The sequence below is a fragment of the Dermacentor andersoni genome, chromosome 6 (genome assembly GCF_023375885.2).
Source record: "Dermacentor andersoni chromosome 6, qqDerAnde1_hic_scaffold, whole genome shotgun sequence".
Taxonomy (NCBI): Eukaryota; Metazoa; Arthropoda; class Arachnida; order Ixodida; family Ixodidae; genus Dermacentor; species Dermacentor andersoni.
Window position 1 is genome coordinate 48,995,811 of NC_092819.1, and position 17,577 is coordinate 49,013,387.

The window sequence follows — 17,577 nt, forward strand, 5'->3', positions numbered from 1 at the left end:
GCCCAGATACTGCCGACCAGCTTCATTTGTCCCGCCATATATTAAACATAATATCTTGCCGTCTTCAGCATGGAAACGGCAATGTATACTTGACATTTAACGCTAACACTACATCTAATCATGCGTTTAACGTGAGCAAGCTAGGAGCCGCACAGTGCACTCTCTATGCCACTCTCCTAGCGAGGAGGGCCGGCACGGCAGTCCCAAGCACGAGGGAATCTCTCGGGGCCTCTCTTGCAGTCTTTTATTAACTACCCTAATGTGCTGATTACAATTTAGTATTGTACACTCAGCAAATAGACTGTCATCAAATAAGAACTCATTTCTTACTCTATCAGAAAAACGCTTTTAGTTGACCTTACAGACTTGCCTGCAGAAAACTAATAGTGCAGCCACTGGAATATAATTAACTTCCTGATCATAGCAAGATAGCCATGACTTTCATTTAAAGTGACCAGCCAAATGAACAATGTTAAGTGCAAGCTGTTGGCAACGCGCCAAATTAAAATAACCACTCCAGATTGCATTTCGTCAGTGTTCTGTAGTTCCAGCACTGACTTGCTTGAAAGCTCAGTCGTCTCCAAGTGCACTGGAAGCATTAGGTGTGATGCATGCTCGGGATCTATTCAGTCTCTCTCAAAGACAAGCTTATATAAACATAAATCCAAATTGTGACAGATGCACTTTGTTATCGGCATCACATTCATCGGCATCACATTCACGCACTGCTGAGTTTCTTTTTAAAGGACAAGTATATTTTATGGTGAAAGAGAAACCACACCACCAGATAATAAATACAATACACTTTAATCTTCATGACATGCCAGTTGTGCCATAGTAGGTAGGACAGAAATTCAGATATACGTACGAACACATAAAAATGCCAAACAAGTTCAGAAGAAAGTGGGGAGAGAGGGAGAGGAGTAAGGGAGGCTTCTGTGTAGACTTGTGGCTGCCTATCACTGCTTTGACACATGAAACCGCAATAGGCCGTGCAAAAAGGAAAAGAAAAAAAAAGAAAAAGAAGGAAAAGGCAATGAAACTACAAGGTATATATAAGCTAAGGCTGCAAGAAGCAGACACTGCAAGTACCACATTTCTCACTGTCATTTATGCTAAAAACCCAGCAACGGACAGCAGTGCTTGACGGAAACAAGATCAGTATAGTGACATATCACAAGCATTTTCTTTAAACGGCTTAATGGAGCACCAACTTGATCAACAGTGCTGCTTTGAAACCATGTGGGAGGTCCACAAATTTGGTGATGCACAATGAACGAATGAGTGCACATATAGATCCCCAAAAAAAGAATCAACAACGGTGAAAGGTTCCTCGTTTCCATCATGACCAGTAACAAACTTCGATATGGTCAGCCATGGCACCCCACCTTCATTCTGTCGTCAGTGACAGGCGATACGCTGAAGTTAGGTAACACATCATTCTCGCACAGTTCTATCGAAAGCAGATAGAGGCCTGCTTTCCACAGTGGTCGCCTGTTTTCATATTTAGGGTGGCCTCGCGTCTAGTGAGGATAAAACGCATAAACCCATTCGATGGGTTTTTGGGTGACGGAGGGAGGCAGCGCTTTCCAACACCCCCATGCGACCAGCGAGATTAGGGAGGCCTTGATGCTGAACTTGAGCATCTTGGACGGTAGTGAAGGTTCCGGAATTCTGCAAGGAATTCAATATGACATGGAAACATTACTATCACTGCACGGAAATGCAAACACAAAATGCAAACATCTTCAGGAGTGTATGCAACAACTCACTCTTGTTCCTAGGGGATTTTTGTGCACAATGCGTCAACATTAATACGAGTGCCAGCTGCCATCAACATCAACTTTCCCACAGAGCTTTTTGGGAAAAAACTTTTTGCATTACATTTGGAGCATGGTTTTGAATATAACGCAAGGTCCTTAGTAAGGCTAAAAAGTCTGTAACCATGCACTGTAACCATGCACTGTAGTCTGTAACCAAAAAAAAGTAACCATGCAGGGAGAAAATAAACCAAAATATGATAATAATTGTGAGTGACATTCCAGTTTCATGTGCGATATGAGAGCACAAGACCTGTAGTTAGTCTGATAATGTATGTGGGGTGAACTCAAACGACAAGTGTATGAGAACAATCCTCACACACTGCAGGAACTACAGACCACCATTACCCAGAACACTGCACAGATAACTCCAGCAACCCTCCACTGGGTGTGTAACAAAGTACAGCGTCGTGTGCAGACAAGTCTTCAAGCCAGTGGTGGACACTGTCAACATTTCCTGTCGCTACACTGCGGTAAGAAAACCTCAAACATTAAGACCACCATTTACACTGCATGGTTAATTTTTGGACACCCAGTAGTCGCGCAAATATTTTATGCAAATACTCCATTCTTAACTGGCAGTGATTTGATTCAATGAACACAACAAGGCAACTATATGGTCATCCAGGTGCTTTTAATATTTATTGCTTGAGCAGTTACTTCGACTATTTATGTTAAAGGGGCCCAGAAGCACCCCCCGAGTTTGGTGAAATGACATAGTCTACGGGTAGCATACGCTGCTGTGAACATCTCAACCAAGTTTTGCTGTCGTTTTACATGGAGCTCGCAAGCGGATCGCAAAGTCACCTTTCTATCAAACGATCCCTTTTCAACAGAAGGCCCTGTTCTCAGTCTCTTCTGGACGCTTTATTTCATCATTCCCTTAGATGGCTGCTATTGGCCTATAGCTGACATCAACCTGCGGTCAGCGACAAAGCGTAGATACCGCGGCCGTCGCCGCCACAAGTCCACTGGCTGTACGCACTGCGGTTAGCTGAGGACAACCGCGTTTGGCTTATGTTTAGCACGTCATAAGCACCAAAGGCGGAAGTCGTGGTGTCTACGTCAACATCAAAAATGAAATTTTAACTGCTCGCCACGGTGACATTTAGAAGGCGGAGTGTTGTGGGCACGCCTCACTGTGATGTAACCTTCGCAGTGCAAGGCATTGAAGAAGGAATGGGAGCACAGCGGAGGCCGTGTTTGATTGCCAATAACTTCACATCTGCTGAATGTATTGAAGCACTTTTTGTGGCAAAGTATTTCTGAAATAGCCTATTTTCACTTCAAATGCCTTTCTCCGTTTTGATAAAAAGTGGTTCAGGGCCCCTTTAAACATTCCAAAGCAACACAGGAGCTATGAAAGAGACATAGACATCATAGTAAAAGACTTGGAATTATTTTTGATTACTGGTACACCTCAGCTTTCTTAATGTTTACTGAGAGCTCAGTACACGAGCATTTTTCGCATTCAGCCCTCACTGAAATGCGGCCGCCGCAATCGAGAATCAATCCTGCGACATGATCAGGAGTAAAACACCACAGACACTGACCCACGGCAGTGGGTGTACACTACTTCAGTAACACCACATTCTATTACAGTTTAACCTTGTTATAATGAAGTCACATTTGAGAAAAAAATGCCTTCGTTATATCTGATATTCGTTATAAGCATATATTTGCTACACAGTGATACTGGCAGAAAACACTGAAAGGGGCCCTGAAACAATTTACTAGCTAACCACAGAATGGCTTCACTATTAAAGTATGCCGTCCAGCGACTCTAATGCCGCAAAAATTTTTTCAAATCCTTCAAGTACAAGTGGAGTTATCGCACCCTGACTGGCTTTCTCCCTCTTTTCGTCTCCACTAGTGCGCTGGAAGGTACACAGCGGAGAAGCCAAGAGGGCGTAGTCACAGACAAAGTTTAGTGTTGCGACGGCGAAAGGGATCATCAGGCATCTGCAGTAGACTATGCTAAGCAGCACACCGCTGCCATCTCCGAGGTCCCGTGCAGCAGATCCAGATATGCGCAGCGCAACGATATATTTCAGTCTTTTCGAGATTGCAGACTGCATATTTCTTTTATTTATTACGTTTATTATTTCTTTTATTTAATTATGTATTACTGAGAATGTTCTTGCGATAACGAAATCAGCCAATAGCGTTGTTCGGCCAGCTGCTTTTGATCAGCTTTCGATGATGACGCTGCAGATGTGAGAGCAAGTGTCTGTTCACTGCTTTTGACGTCAGACTGTACGTTTCCTGCTGCATGCAGTGCAATAATATTTGGCTCACGTTTGCAGGAGCCTCATTAGCATATTGGCAACGTTTCTTAACTACGTTCAAAAACTGTTTCAGGGGCTGCTTCACAATTTACTTCGTTACACACTAGAACCTCGTTATAAAGAAGTTGAAGGGGGAGCCAAAATTACTCTGTTAAATCCATTACTTTGTTATATCTGTTATTGCCATTTAATTCAATACATGCCGAATGGGGTGCGCAATTCTAAAGATGTAAATAAGAAGACGGCTTTTCGGCCCACGGGACTGTTACACGGCCACGCAGGCGATGAAATTTGAATAAATCAACACAAGAATATCCAGCGTGTGCAACACGTGACAACACATGTTCCACTGTGGTGGTCTTTCGCGTTCACTTTCCACTTGGCGCGTCGCGGTCGATGGGCACATGAAACACAACACAGCGCTGCGCTGTGTGATCGAGCAGCCAAGCGAACTTCGTTTCTCTGGCTTGGCTCAGCCGGCTTGTGGCCTCGGAGATTGCACCAATGCCAACGTGATCTCAGAGGCCAAGCCCAGCTGCGCCTGCCTCCACAGCGTGCCGCGCAGTAGAAGTGAATGGACTAATCTTTCGAACCGCAGCGCGTCTTTTGCTCTGCCGCGCGTCTCGCAGAGCCAGGCACACGCAAGAAAGAGGCCTGATAGGAAGTGCGGTAGCAAGCTGCTCCTTGTGAGCAGGTGCGCAACTACACGCGGATGGGAGAAGGAACAGTGTTGCTCGACGATGTATTCAACGCGGAGATGCGGGAATTTTGAACTGGCGCGGCGAACGAGTGCTGAAACCCGCGGAAAGCGATGTACTCTGCAGGCAGCGGTCGGGAATTCTTTAGTTTTGGAGAGGAATCTAGTTCGTTATACCCACTGGCAGGACAATTTCACTTCGTTAAAACGAGAGTTTAGATAGATGAATCACTAAGGGGATTTCAAGGGGAATTTCATTTACTTCGTTATGTCCATTATTTCATTACATCCCGTTTTGTTATAACGAGGTTTGAGTGGATCTATTCTCGTTATATTGAGGTTAGATTGTAACTAGGCTATAAGGTATAGCCTATAATGACACAATACCACACACTGCTCGAAGTGACGAACTAAATGTCAAATTAGCATATTGTTCTAACATTAAGATAAACAAAGTGCCCCAAACATGAATGAATCATGACATTTTAAACAGGAGTGGATGTATTTCCAGTTCATTATTTTAGCATATCTGTGGTGACTACAGGTGCAGAATATCTATACAATACTATGTCCACTTTTATTTCATAATATGGTAGTCTTTCAGAAATTTATAAGCATGTGGTCAATAACATGTGCCTAATGTTTTCCGACAGAAATGAGCCCTGATCAACTAAGACAGTTTGAGGACCAGCCTAAGTGTACGTAGTTGAAATATGCTGACCAGTTAGAGCAGCGATCCTAAAGCACAGCAAATGAGAGAGAGAGAGAGAGAGAGAGAGCTCACCTCATAATGGGAGGAATGTCAACATCAGACACCTTATCCCAGTTCTCCACAATGCCAGGAACATGGCCAATGCCCACAACACCAACCACAACTGTTGGCTGCTCACCTGCACACCCAGTTAACCAACAATTTATTGAACAGAATGAAGAGTAACTCGATGCGAGGCATGTACGTACGCATGCATTCACACACATGTGCACACACACATGCAAACACATATATCATGCGCATATTTTAGTGTGCATAATGAAAGCCTTCTTCACTGCAATCCCTTAAAAACAAAAGATTGAACTAAAAAACTGTGCAGCTTAATGGACTAAAACTGTACAGTGGGTTATGAGGGCCATTGTATGGAAGACTCCAGATTATTTTGACTGCCTGAGGTTCCTCAACGTGCACCGAAAGCAGGGTGCACAAGCGTTCTTGCATTCCATCCATCCCTGTTGTCATGCAGCTGCCGTGGGTGGGATGTGAACCTGCGGCTATATGATAAGCAGCGGAACACCATAGCCGCTAAGCCACCACGGTGGCTAGAACTAAAACAAAACAATGCATGAAACAATGCTAGCATCTTTATATAAGAAGGCCCACATGTCGCTGCCACAACGCAAAGCTCTAGATGCACTATTGTACGCTGTCATTGCTCTTCTCAGCGTTGTTCTCTGTTAAAACACAATCCTGCTTCACAGCAATGCTATTCGTATTGCCGTGAAACCCACAATGCATTTCAACACGAACACTTCATGGTAATGCCAAACTCGCTGCCGTGAAGGAACTGTGCTTTAGAAGTAACTACCCACTTAGGGAAACGTGAACTTGAAAGAAACGCTGTGCTCACCAGAAGGGTTGTTCATGCAAGGCATGGGGCTGGCAGCGAGTCGTAGGGAGTACGCCAGGAAGACGTCCCGTTCCCGCACAAACACTTTGCTTAGAGCGGGGAATTCGCCCGTCATCTCAGCCAGCATTTCCTCCAGCAAGTCCTGCTTCTTGCAGCGCTCCACCTCCTCCTTGCTGCATGCAGACAAGAACACGACCATGTCAGAAGCACGGCTCTCCTTTTTTAGAACTTGTTTCTTCCACGAATACAAAATAAAACATAAGAAGAAATCGGGCAATAGATTGCAATGTCTGGCTGAGGTATGGTTGTATAGACACTCTGTTCTGTTTATAATGCAAATTCATCCCCATGTCACCAAGCACAAGCAACTAACATCTACCTTTCCCCTACATATGGATAAGAAACCAATAGAGGAGCAGAGCTTGTTACTTCCTTACACAGAAAAGCTCAGAACACTTTTGCTCATTAGATTGTGTGACACACATAAAAAACTACAGACTCATGATTAGACATTCAAGGGAAAAGCTTATTGCAATTAAAATACTAGACAACTAAAGTTATCAGCTATCGTTGAAAGCATTCGCTGCTCCGAAAGACGATTTCCATTTTGGACCAAGTAATAATACAAGAAAGAGTGGGATGTGAGAGTTTCACACTTCCAAAACAAAATATTCAGACAAATTTGCTTGCCTGATTGGATCCTTGGCTGTGATCATGTGCCATGCTAAGCGCAGCTTTTGCCAGACACTCAGGGCAGCCAAGGCCCTCTGAAGTGTGATCTGCAGGGGACGATCTCCAAGGTGGATCAGGCAGCCTTTCACTTTCTCTGCCTAATGATTCCAATGATCAAAAGGAGGAGGAGACAATATAACATGTAGTGCATTTAGTAGCTTCACGTGCACAGCATCCCTTCCGCATTACATCCACCACTTCTCAACGAACAAAAACTGCAAGGTTATATCTGAAGTTTATGGAGTTTAACGTCCCAAAGCAACTTGCAAGTAGTGACAGACACTGTAAGTAGTGGAAGGCTGTGAATGGATTTTGACCACACGGGGTCCTTTAACGTGCACCCAAAGCATGGTACATGAGTGTTCTTGCGTTCCACACCAAATTTAATGCGGCCGCGGCAATCAGGAATGGGACTCGCAACCTTGCACTGAGTAGGAGAATACCATAGCTGCTGAGCTTCCACAATGAGCAAGGTTATATGTATCTGCTATGAGGATCATAGAGATTAAAATTTGAATTTACACTATATTCTCAGTCATAATTATGTCTGACGTTCATACTAAACAGCCATGTAAAACCATAATGCTTGGCAGTAGATTGAAAAGCAAATATCAACAATGAACACACCCAGAAATTGTAAAACAGTCAAGCAGCAGCTTTACTGTCTTTTACATTGGTTGGCTTGCAAGTGACAGCCTCAGTTTCACGGGATTAAGATTTTGGGCAGAAGCAAAGAAACCACTGCACGAAAACTTTTGCAAGGGGGATGCGTGATCTCATGCCTCCCCTGAGATCTAGTTTTCCCGCATAGCTCATCTCCTGCAATCCCGCTTCGCCGCGTGGCCTGCGTGACGCCCGCGGCGGTCGATGTGGTTGGGGCGCAGTGCGAGAGATGGCGCGAGTGTTGCGCTGCTAATTAGCTGCTAACGCCGCCGACAGGCGAGGTTACTTGGGCGCCGGGAGACAAGGCACTTGCTCTTTCCCGGCGGGTCGGCGAACAGCGTGGACATTCCGCGCGCGCTGCGACCCATGCTTCTGCGAGACCGCCTCGCTTGGCCGCCTTCGAACGTGCCACCGTTGGCGTGACCGTACACGCGAACGACCAGGCGTTGGGATCCAGCATGGGGCGAACATATTCGCTCACTATCGGTCGCGGTGAGTCGGACTTCTAGATTTGTCGCGCGCCCATCAGCACGTTTTGTGTATAGCAACTCGGCTAGCTGGCATTGATCTATGAAAGGTGCAATAAATGCCCTTGAGATTGTTTGCACTACTGTGTTGTCGTTCCTTTGTCCCAAGAGTACGGAGGACAACCCTGTATCTCCCACACCACATACGAAAAAAGAAGCACAGATGGCATCAGCAACACACCTGTCTGCCTATTGGGTGTGAAAGTCTAGTGACATCCCTACGGTAATGCTGTTCTCCCTGCCTTGGTCAAACAAAGGCACAACCTCCTAGACCTGCTAGCCGAGTTTAAGCTTATTATAATGGGTAATGGGCATTTGAAAGCGAGATTAGGTTTTTGAATTTCTTTTTCTTTGTCGTGCTGAACTTTACACATGTGCATTATTCTGTATGCTTTTCCTACTTGGCTGCAGAACTTCAATAAAGCAGTTGCGAGTGTAGTTCCCGTGGTGCCTTGTCCTCTGTCCTTGGTGTTAGTTTTAAGTGCACTACTATGGCTTCAACGAATACCGATGAACTTGCTCAAGAAGAACCCACTATGACAACCTTAAACTCAGCTAGCAAGTCTAGGAGGTTGTGCCTTCTTTTGACCAAGGCAGGGAGAACAGCATTACCGTAGGGATGTCACTTGGCTCCTGCACACACTGGGCGAGTGCTACAAGCTCACAAGTCACAGTGCAACTAAGCTCACCTCTTGCACTGCTCTGCGAAACTCTCCCCCGGGTGCCATCCCCAGTTGTCGCGTAAGGTGCGCCGACATGCTGAGCAAGAGGATGTACATGATGCCCTGGACGAGGCCGTTCTAAGAGAAGAAGAAAAAGAAAACAGAAGTGTTGAACAAGCACCAATCACAGAGGGAAAAAGTTGCATTTTCACCCAAAGTTCAAAGCAGCAACAGCAACAGGTGGTTCATTTATTACTCAAAGTAAGATTCATTCTGCTTTGTGAAGTAGTAGTTGAAAAAAATTAAGACAGAGATACATAGCACAGCACGAATATCCTGCTCAGAACCACCACAGCTTTTTCTTTCTTCACTTTCCTATCTTGCACTTAACATCACTAGCTTTAATTGCATTCCTTTGCCTTGTGCCTGGTTTATTAGGATATCAAAAACTGCACTGTAAGCTATTGCTTGCCCTTTATGCTTGGACTCTGTCAACCTCTTGGCAGCATAGTTGGTAAGAACATTATTTTCAGAAGGGAAGGTCACAGGTTTGAAATTGGTTCTTCCTGAAATTGTACGAGGGTACATCAAAAAGTAAAGTCAGTTTTCACATAACATATTTATTTCCACACAAGAAGAAGGCCTACACGTACCACTTTTTCCATATATGGCCCCTGCAAGGTAATGCACTTTCCAAATCGTGAAATCAGCTTCTGTATCCCGTCCGCAAAGAAGAAGCGACGAGTTTAAGGAAATGCTCATACTGCACAATAACATCAGGCCTCATAGAGCAAGGGCAACAATAGACAAGGTGCGCTGGCTTGGTGGTGAGTTGCTTCTCCTTCCTCATTACAGCCTTGATCAGGTGCCATTGAATTACCACATTTTTGGTCCTTTGAAGGAGGTATGGCATGGTCATACTTTTAGGTCAGACGATGAGGTCTAGCAAGCAGCGCAGATGAGGCCTTGTGAGCAATCAAACACCTTTTTCGTGCACAAGATACAGAAGCTCATTGCACGATACCAAAAGTGACACAACAGTGATACGTGTAGTTCTTCCTGTGTGGAAATACAGGTAGCAATGTGAAAATTGCCTTTACTTTTTAATAAGCATATAATATATATGCTTTATTTATCGTCGTCTCAACATGATGATAATCATTACTGGGGAGATACCGCAGCTGCATCCTATGCTGACAATGTAGGATGAAGATAACAGGGTGAAGAAAATAACGAACTATACAAAAATTAACAAACCAGACTAAAGGTCAATGCCAAACATCTACTTCCTATTTAGAAAGTGAAAATGATGTAACAAAGTCTGAAATCTCACACCAGGTGAAGTGAAAAGCTTACGAACTACTATACAACAGGGTGGTGGCTATACTCTTGAAAGAAAAGAAAAATCCCTAGCATATTAACAAGATAAGCATTTCACTTACAATGAAGCATTCCAAAAACACCAATGAAATGAACTAATCGAAACCCAAATGCGCAAAAATATGTGAAAGCACTACATAACTCCCCCAACTAATCAGACACCAACCTGCTTGATTGTCGTCATCATTTTCTCCATGTTCATGCTCTGCGACTCTTTGAGAATAACCTCCTCATCGAAGGACAATATGTTTAGCCGACTCTTGCACAGTTCTATCAAAACAATATCCGGCTGAGTTTCTTGGATTGTCTGGAAGCAGAAAGCACATGCATGAAACCAGAAAAAAAAATTAAAATTCATGCCTTGAAAAGCACTTTTCTTTACAAAATATTGAACAATATCATCAGCAGTTATAGAAAGCAACTGCTATTTCCAGCTGCATGTATTCAAAGCTGTCACACTTACACTGGACTGCATAGGCAAGCCTTCTATGTAGAGCAAAAGTCACATTCTCTATTTATTTGATTGATTCATGGTGTTTACCCACCGTGGTTGCTCAGTGGCTATGGTGTTGGGCAGCTGAGCACGAGGTCGCGGGATCAAATCCCGGCCACAGCGGCCGCATTTCGATGGGGGCGAATACGAAAACACCCGTGTACTTAGATTTAGGTGCACATTAAAGAACCTCAGGTGGTCTAAATTTCCAGAGTCCTCCACTACGGCGTGCCTCATAATCAGAAAGTGGTTTTGGCACGTAAAACCCCATAATATAATTCATGGTGTTTAACATCCCAAACAACACTAGGGCTACCGAAGACACCATATCAGAGGGCTCAGAATTAATTCTGACCACCTGCAATTCTTTAACGTATACCTTAATCTAAATAGATTAATGTATTTGCATTTTGCCGCCTTCGGAACGCAGCCATTGTTTGCGGGAACCGAACCCACAACCTCACGATCAGCAGTAAAACACCATATCCACTGAGCCACTATGTGGTGAGCATTCCCTTCTCAGTTACAGATGACACTCTACCCCTGAAGGCTACAGCTGACATGAGACTGCCACGTAATCAACTGCTCTGTCCAGAGAAACTTGATTATTATCTTCATTAAAGCATGCCTAACATGTGATAAACCGCTCAGACAATTCAATATTCTAAATTGTTTAAACAAGCTGCGCGATTTCAGGCAGCTTGCGATGTTTTCAATGCAACTGTTTTATTTATGCCATACAGCACAGAAAAGATTAGATTGACCAGCTTAACGCGATCTAGACTTGACATAAACCTACCTTCGCCACATCTTCCTGGCTCTCGAGACTGAAGTGTGCAGTCCCCACCAGGTAGACCACAGAGCCTTCCTGCGTCTTCAATACAGTTACTGTTTCAGGAAGCTCAGGGTTCTCTTTGCGAACCCTCTTCACAGCCATAGGCATTGCGTGCTTGGCGTCACCACTAACGTTTCTTAGCTCCAAGCCTTCGCCGACACCTTCTGATTCTGTATCGGACTGCACATCTTCTGTTTGGGCAAAACAAAGCATTTGTGACTCAACAAATAGAAGTAGTGTAATGTATGCTTCAACATTATGGAAATAAGCGGTTATGATTGTTATCACTACTGATGTGTCACCATTTAAATTCAAGTGTGCAATATTTTTCTATTTGTCCCTAGCTTGATAATGTATAACTAAATGAAAGTTGTCAGTTTAGCCTCAAATAAACAACAATTTGCTTGGCTCAATCATTGTTACATCCCAACACCACAAAGACGTTATTAACTGGCCGTTTGCCCCAAGGGCCCACCCGTCCGCCGATCCATCAGCGCCTATCCAGACGTCAACACAGCGTGGACATGAACTCTTGACGGGTCTCAAAAAAGGCCACCCCCCCACCATTACCTGGCAGCCTGAGCTAAGCATGAAAGGGGAGGGGGGGTCCCATCCAATGCTACCAAACAACGAAGGCGACCTTGGAGTCGCAGTTAATTAGACGTTTGCCACGAGGCAAACCACCACCCATCCATCAGCACCTATCCAGAGGTCGACGCAGTGTGGGCACCAACTCTAGACGGGTCCACGAAAGGCCACCAAACCCACCATTAGCTTACAGCCTGAACTAAAGATGAAAAAGAAGGGGGGCGGCATCCAATGCTACTAAACGACAGCGACCTTGGATTTGCAGGTTGCGATCCTGCCGCATATCCATACCATCGGGCTTCCGAGGCGGAGTTACTGTGGAGTGTTGCGAGCATGGGCGCAAGTATCGCAACGAAGTCGACGATTGTGGTTTGCTACTGGACAGTCTTCAGATTCCCTAATCGAATTGCCCAGGGAAAACAACTCTATTAAGAGGAAGCTTTAGCTCGGGCCCAACTCCGACGCGGCCTATTCAAATGCATGTAAAACGCAAAAACGCTTTTCCGAGATAACCCCTGGACTGATGTAAATGAAATTTGTTGCATTTGAGAGAGAAAGTTAAATTATAGTGACTGTTGGATGTGGATTTTCTATTCAGGGCCTCAATTTTGTTGAAAGAATTTTCAAAAATTCGCAAGTTACAAATAAATAGAAGCGCAAAGTTTACAAATGAATAGCTCACCATCAAGGACAGATATCGCGATTCTGTAAACGGCCTCCATTAGATCATTCAAAGCGGACAAATTTGGTATGTCAATTTATATATTGCATGAATTTTTACGTATTGTACAAGGGTTCTGCAAAAGCTGTATTTCCATATTACAAAATTTTTTTTAGATTCATGTGCAACCTATCAATTTTGTCCACTTTGGATGTACTATCAGATGCAATTCACATAATTGTGATATCATTTTTTCTTACTCAGTTATAGTTGTAAACTTTATAGTTTCGGTTTCTGAAGATTATCGATTTTTGCCAATTTTTAATAAAATATTGATGATATAAATCAAACATTTGAAACCAACAGTCACTAGATTTTGTTTTTCTTTTAAATGCAACAAACCTCGTCAAATTTAACTAATTCTCCTTTTACACTTATTCAGATAGGAGTACCCGAGCTAAAGCTTCCTCTTGAAAGCAGAGACATTTAGAGCAGGACGACAGAGGGTCCTGATGTGTACTCGGACGTTTAACTTGCTCCTGCATGGAGTGGGCTTCCGTAACTGTAGCCGTGTAACTAAGCTAATAAACCCTTTTTCCTTCCTTTCCTACAACCTGACGTAGCAACCGATGGGCTTGATGGATGCCATGCGCCGAACGCCACCCTAAGCCACAACACCATGGACAATTCAAGAAGGAACTGACTGTGCTACTCTTGTGCCGAAACACAGCTATGATGCAGGCACCACAGCCACCTTTTCAAGATAAAGGAGGTCATAATGGCTTGCAGAACACTGTGGTGTTCCTAGGAAGTTCTCACACAACCTCTGAAAACGACGACTTTGACAACACCAATCATTAATAACAGGCACAATTTCTGAAATTGCTAATTATTGGGCGCATTAGTAAAGAAATGTCAAAACAATGCAGTGCACTGTGGTGTCGTGTCTGTATCCTTTCATGCCCTCACCCTAAACACTATAATGCTTTCTATAGTCATCAAGACATTGCAGAGTGTAGCTGCACCACTTCACTAGCAGGTGCAGCATAGGCTTTCTGCACCAAAGTGAAGCATGGATAGCCTATACACAGCTTTTGCATTCTTTCCGACTCATGTGACGTATTCCTAAGAAGTGGGAGTCGTACCCGTCTCCCTTGAAAGAAAGCTGTCCTCCTCAGAGTCGCCATCAGCAGTCTCTTCGCCAATGTCACCTTCATCAGCAGTGGAGAAGTGTTCTGGTGACGAAACTGCTTTGGACTGGTCTCCCTCGCCGTTGGCTGTGAGGAGGGACAAGCTCTTCTCCGAGTCAGATGCGTCCTGGCGCTTCACAGGGCTGCCGTTCACGGAGCCAAGCCCGTTGCCTTCCACGTTCGAGTTTCCGTTGCCGTCACCGGTGAGCGAGACACTTGTAAGCGTCTTCAGGGCTCCTGTGGCTGGCCCATTCACTTTGGTATCACCCGTCGCCTTGTCAATGGGTGCTGATAGGCCCGGAGCTGAAACAGGACATAGCAGCAGAATGATGTGGAGCTTCAAGAAGTAAAGGTTTAAGATTCTGTGAAGCTACAAGGAACGGGAAAGCAAGCGCTAATTTCTTTGTAACAATGGTGCAGTGCAGAAGACAAGGACAAGAGAATGAAACACAAACAGGCCCTTCTCTTGTCCTTGTGTTGCACACAGTGCAGACCCTGCCCCCCATTCAATATTAACAATTTGCCCTAGCCTCTACTTTATTGCTTTGGTCTGCAAATGACATAATAGACACGAGAATTGTGTGTTCTGTTCTATAGTTCGTAAAAACTGCACAGGAGGCTGTGCTGGGTGCCTTCTTTTTCATCTACAGCAAGAAGCTGGAAGCACGTAAGCTTCAGCATTCAGCCAGCCAGAGTACAGAAAATTATTGAGGACACACAGCAGAAGCACTAAAGGACACCGTCATAAGCATATGCAACGAGCAGAAGCTGTAACTCCACCAGTGCAGTTAGGGCCAAGTGATGTTGCCATACGCTGATCACAGACCTGTGACGTGGCAGCAGACTTCATGTCATTTGTAGGACACAATGCGCAGGCACGTTTCCTACAAAAGTGCCTTTAATATAGATCACAGTAAAATAAGAAATTCAAGAAATATTGCGAAAGAAGTTTTCATAACAAACCACAGCTCTGCTCCCATAGCACAATTTTTGCTACAGCACTGTATTTCAACCCTTTCAGCCCAAACAATAGCAGCAAGAGTTTATTCTCAACAGGGGTAATCGGGAACACATTTACACCTGCTCTGCTTCTTCAACACCACCTAAAAGGCCATAACAGACAACCTAGGGGCCGCCTGAACAGAGGCAACCCACACTGGCATTAAGCATCAGCATAGAAATGAAGCTTTCGTTCATTCATTCATTCTAATATTGCTTCCGATCATTAGGATCATTCACATTACAATATATTCAGTAAAACAGCTAAACAATATCTTCAAGGTGCCTACAATGGGCAGTGCCTTGATTAGGTTCATGCTAAAATGCACAACATGTTGTGTCCATATGAGAGCCAAGTATAAATAGCCTCTTCTGGCTAACCGACTGGATTATTCATCCTCAAATTTCAAACAAATGAGGATTTTCGTAATGCATTGTTTTACACCCCATTTGAATGAAGCACTTGCGTATCTTGTCTTGACTGAATACAAAGTACACAGAATCTCTGACAATGCCAGACAAAAAATGTAGATTTTCTCATTGGAAGGAATGCTGCCGTTGTCACAGGACGGCTAAACACCAATTGAGGAGAAGACAGAATGCACGGTAGATGTGAGCTTCTACTGGCGCCCGTTAAGAAAATGTACATTTCTGCCTGGCACTGCTGCAGATGACGCACGCTTCTGATTAATTCCATATGAACGGGCAAGCACTGATGTCAAACATGAAAAAATGAACAAAATATGCCCCTAAACATGACCTACACATGAAATTTGGTTCCGAATGAGCAAACCATTTAACTATTAGAGCCATTCATACCTGGCCCCTTTGTCAAAGCAACATTCAATATAGATATGATGCAAACCTAGAAGGTGAAGTCGCAAATACACCTTTGGTTGCTTGTACCCATTTTTGTTGTGTGGACCTGGTTTATGTACCAAAACAGCATTTATAAAGTGAAAGAATGAGCATTACACCTTAAGGTGATATGACAATTACTGCAGTGCCCAAGATGACGAAAGTGATTACCACGACTAGCTCACCAGTGCTTTGTGTGGTCATGCCATTATTCAGCATTACTGTACAACGTTTGCAGTATATTCCCTATGAAACTAGTTTCGCTAGTCTAGTTGAAACTTAACTGCCACGAACGATCTTTTAATTTTCTTCCGTGTCCTGAACGTTTGTACAAATTGGACGAGTTTAAAACCGATACGAAAATGTCACCTATGTGCGCTTCGGCAACAAGCAAAATAATAATAAAACGAACCTAAACCATACGCCGCTGCTTTCGGTAGCGGAAACGTTTGCTCGGTTCCTTGAGCAAATAAAGATTCGCGCTGACAGGCCAGCAGTACAGCCGTGCTCTTTTGCAATCGCCGAGTTAAAACACTGTTAATCCCACATTTAGAACACCGGTGCACAAAGGGGCCCAGCCTCATCGCGACAAACGGCCGCCAACGCATTTCTTTCTCAAAGCCACTTGTGCGATCAATCAGCCAACATTCAGACTACAAAAGCCACCGTCTTCAGCGGCAAACGATCTCTCTGCGCCAGCATTTTAGTGCCAGGAGCATATGGCAATGGTTGCAGCGCACTTCAATCAACTCGGACGATAATAAAGTCACACGTGGCTGACGTTCACAGCACTGATCAAACCGCAAAGCGCGGATCAAATTGCATTGCGCAGCTCATTTCAAACAGCCAGCATGCAAGCACGCTCGACATCATGCAGACCGGGAGGCTGTAATGACGTGTAGTGTACAACATAAATGAGATTAGATGCGCACACCAACACAAAACCAAAAGCTCGTCCTTCTTAAAATATTTCTCGCTTCTGTCAGACTTTACCTCTTCCAAAATGTAAGATTAACACAAGTCCCTAGTGTCTCCTGTCGTATATGAATACCGAATGATGCTCCAATGCTCAAGTGACTAAACATTAGACAAACAATTGTCGCACTTCTCACCTCCCGCTGCCGTCGAGTCACCCATGTTTTTTCGCGTTGAAATATGTAGAGTCGGCCGCTAAGTGGCAAGCCGCAGTTGCCCAAGAAACAAAAAACTACATTTAAAAAAAATGACAAAAAGAAAACTACACATAATTTCTAGTAACTGCCAAACAATATCTGCGACATAAAGCAACACATTTTACTAAGACGTATGGATATAAAACAAAAAAATGTGCCGTTGTTTTAGTTACTCGATTTCGGTTTCGGTATCTTCTCTGTGAGCGGGCGACATAGAGAAATAGCGATTTCGAAAATAAAAAGACAGGGAGGTAAATGTTCGTGAGTTCGCTCATAACGACGCGCAAGGTGTATGTCATATCACGTGACATGCGCTTTTACCACGTCATTAGAGCTTTTCTTGTTTTACTTGCACTGGCTAAGCATTAACTTGAGCTGTTTTGCTTTGCC

At 44.1% G+C, this 17,577-nt stretch overlaps 1 protein-coding gene across 1 annotated transcript; it reads right to left on the reverse strand.

The window, feature by feature from the left end:
- Positions 1-788: 788 nt before the first annotated feature.
- On the reverse strand, positions 789-17,221 carry LOC126522061 (traB domain-containing protein). Its single transcript, XM_050170846.3, has 9 exons — positions 17,128-17,221; positions 14,114-14,461; positions 11,684-11,910; positions 10,558-10,698; positions 9,039-9,149; positions 7,118-7,257; positions 6,428-6,600; positions 5,590-5,695; positions 789-1,674 (listed from the first exon to the last, which is right to left on the reverse strand). Exons 1-9 carry the CDS (start codon positions 17,150-17,152, stop codon positions 1,524-1,526), a joined length of 1,422 nt encoding a protein of 473 aa, XP_050026803.2. The 5' UTR covers positions 17,153-17,221; the 3' UTR covers positions 789-1,523.
- Positions 17,222-17,577: the final 356 nt, after the last annotated feature.

Bases quoted from the DNA above. Each gene is read 5' to 3' on its own strand.
- LOC126522061 (XM_050170846.3), bottom strand. From the start codon at position 17,152: ATGGGTGACTCGACGGCAGCGGGAG. The intron at 10,699-11,683 runs GTAGGTTTATGT...TTCTGCTTCCAG, and splicing joins GCCAGGAAGATGTGGCGAAG to ACAATCCAAGAAACTCAGCC. The intron at 5,696-6,427 runs GTGAGCACAGCG...CTGGGTGTGCAG, and splicing joins TTGCATGAACAACCCTTCTG to GTGAGCAGCCAACAGTTGTG.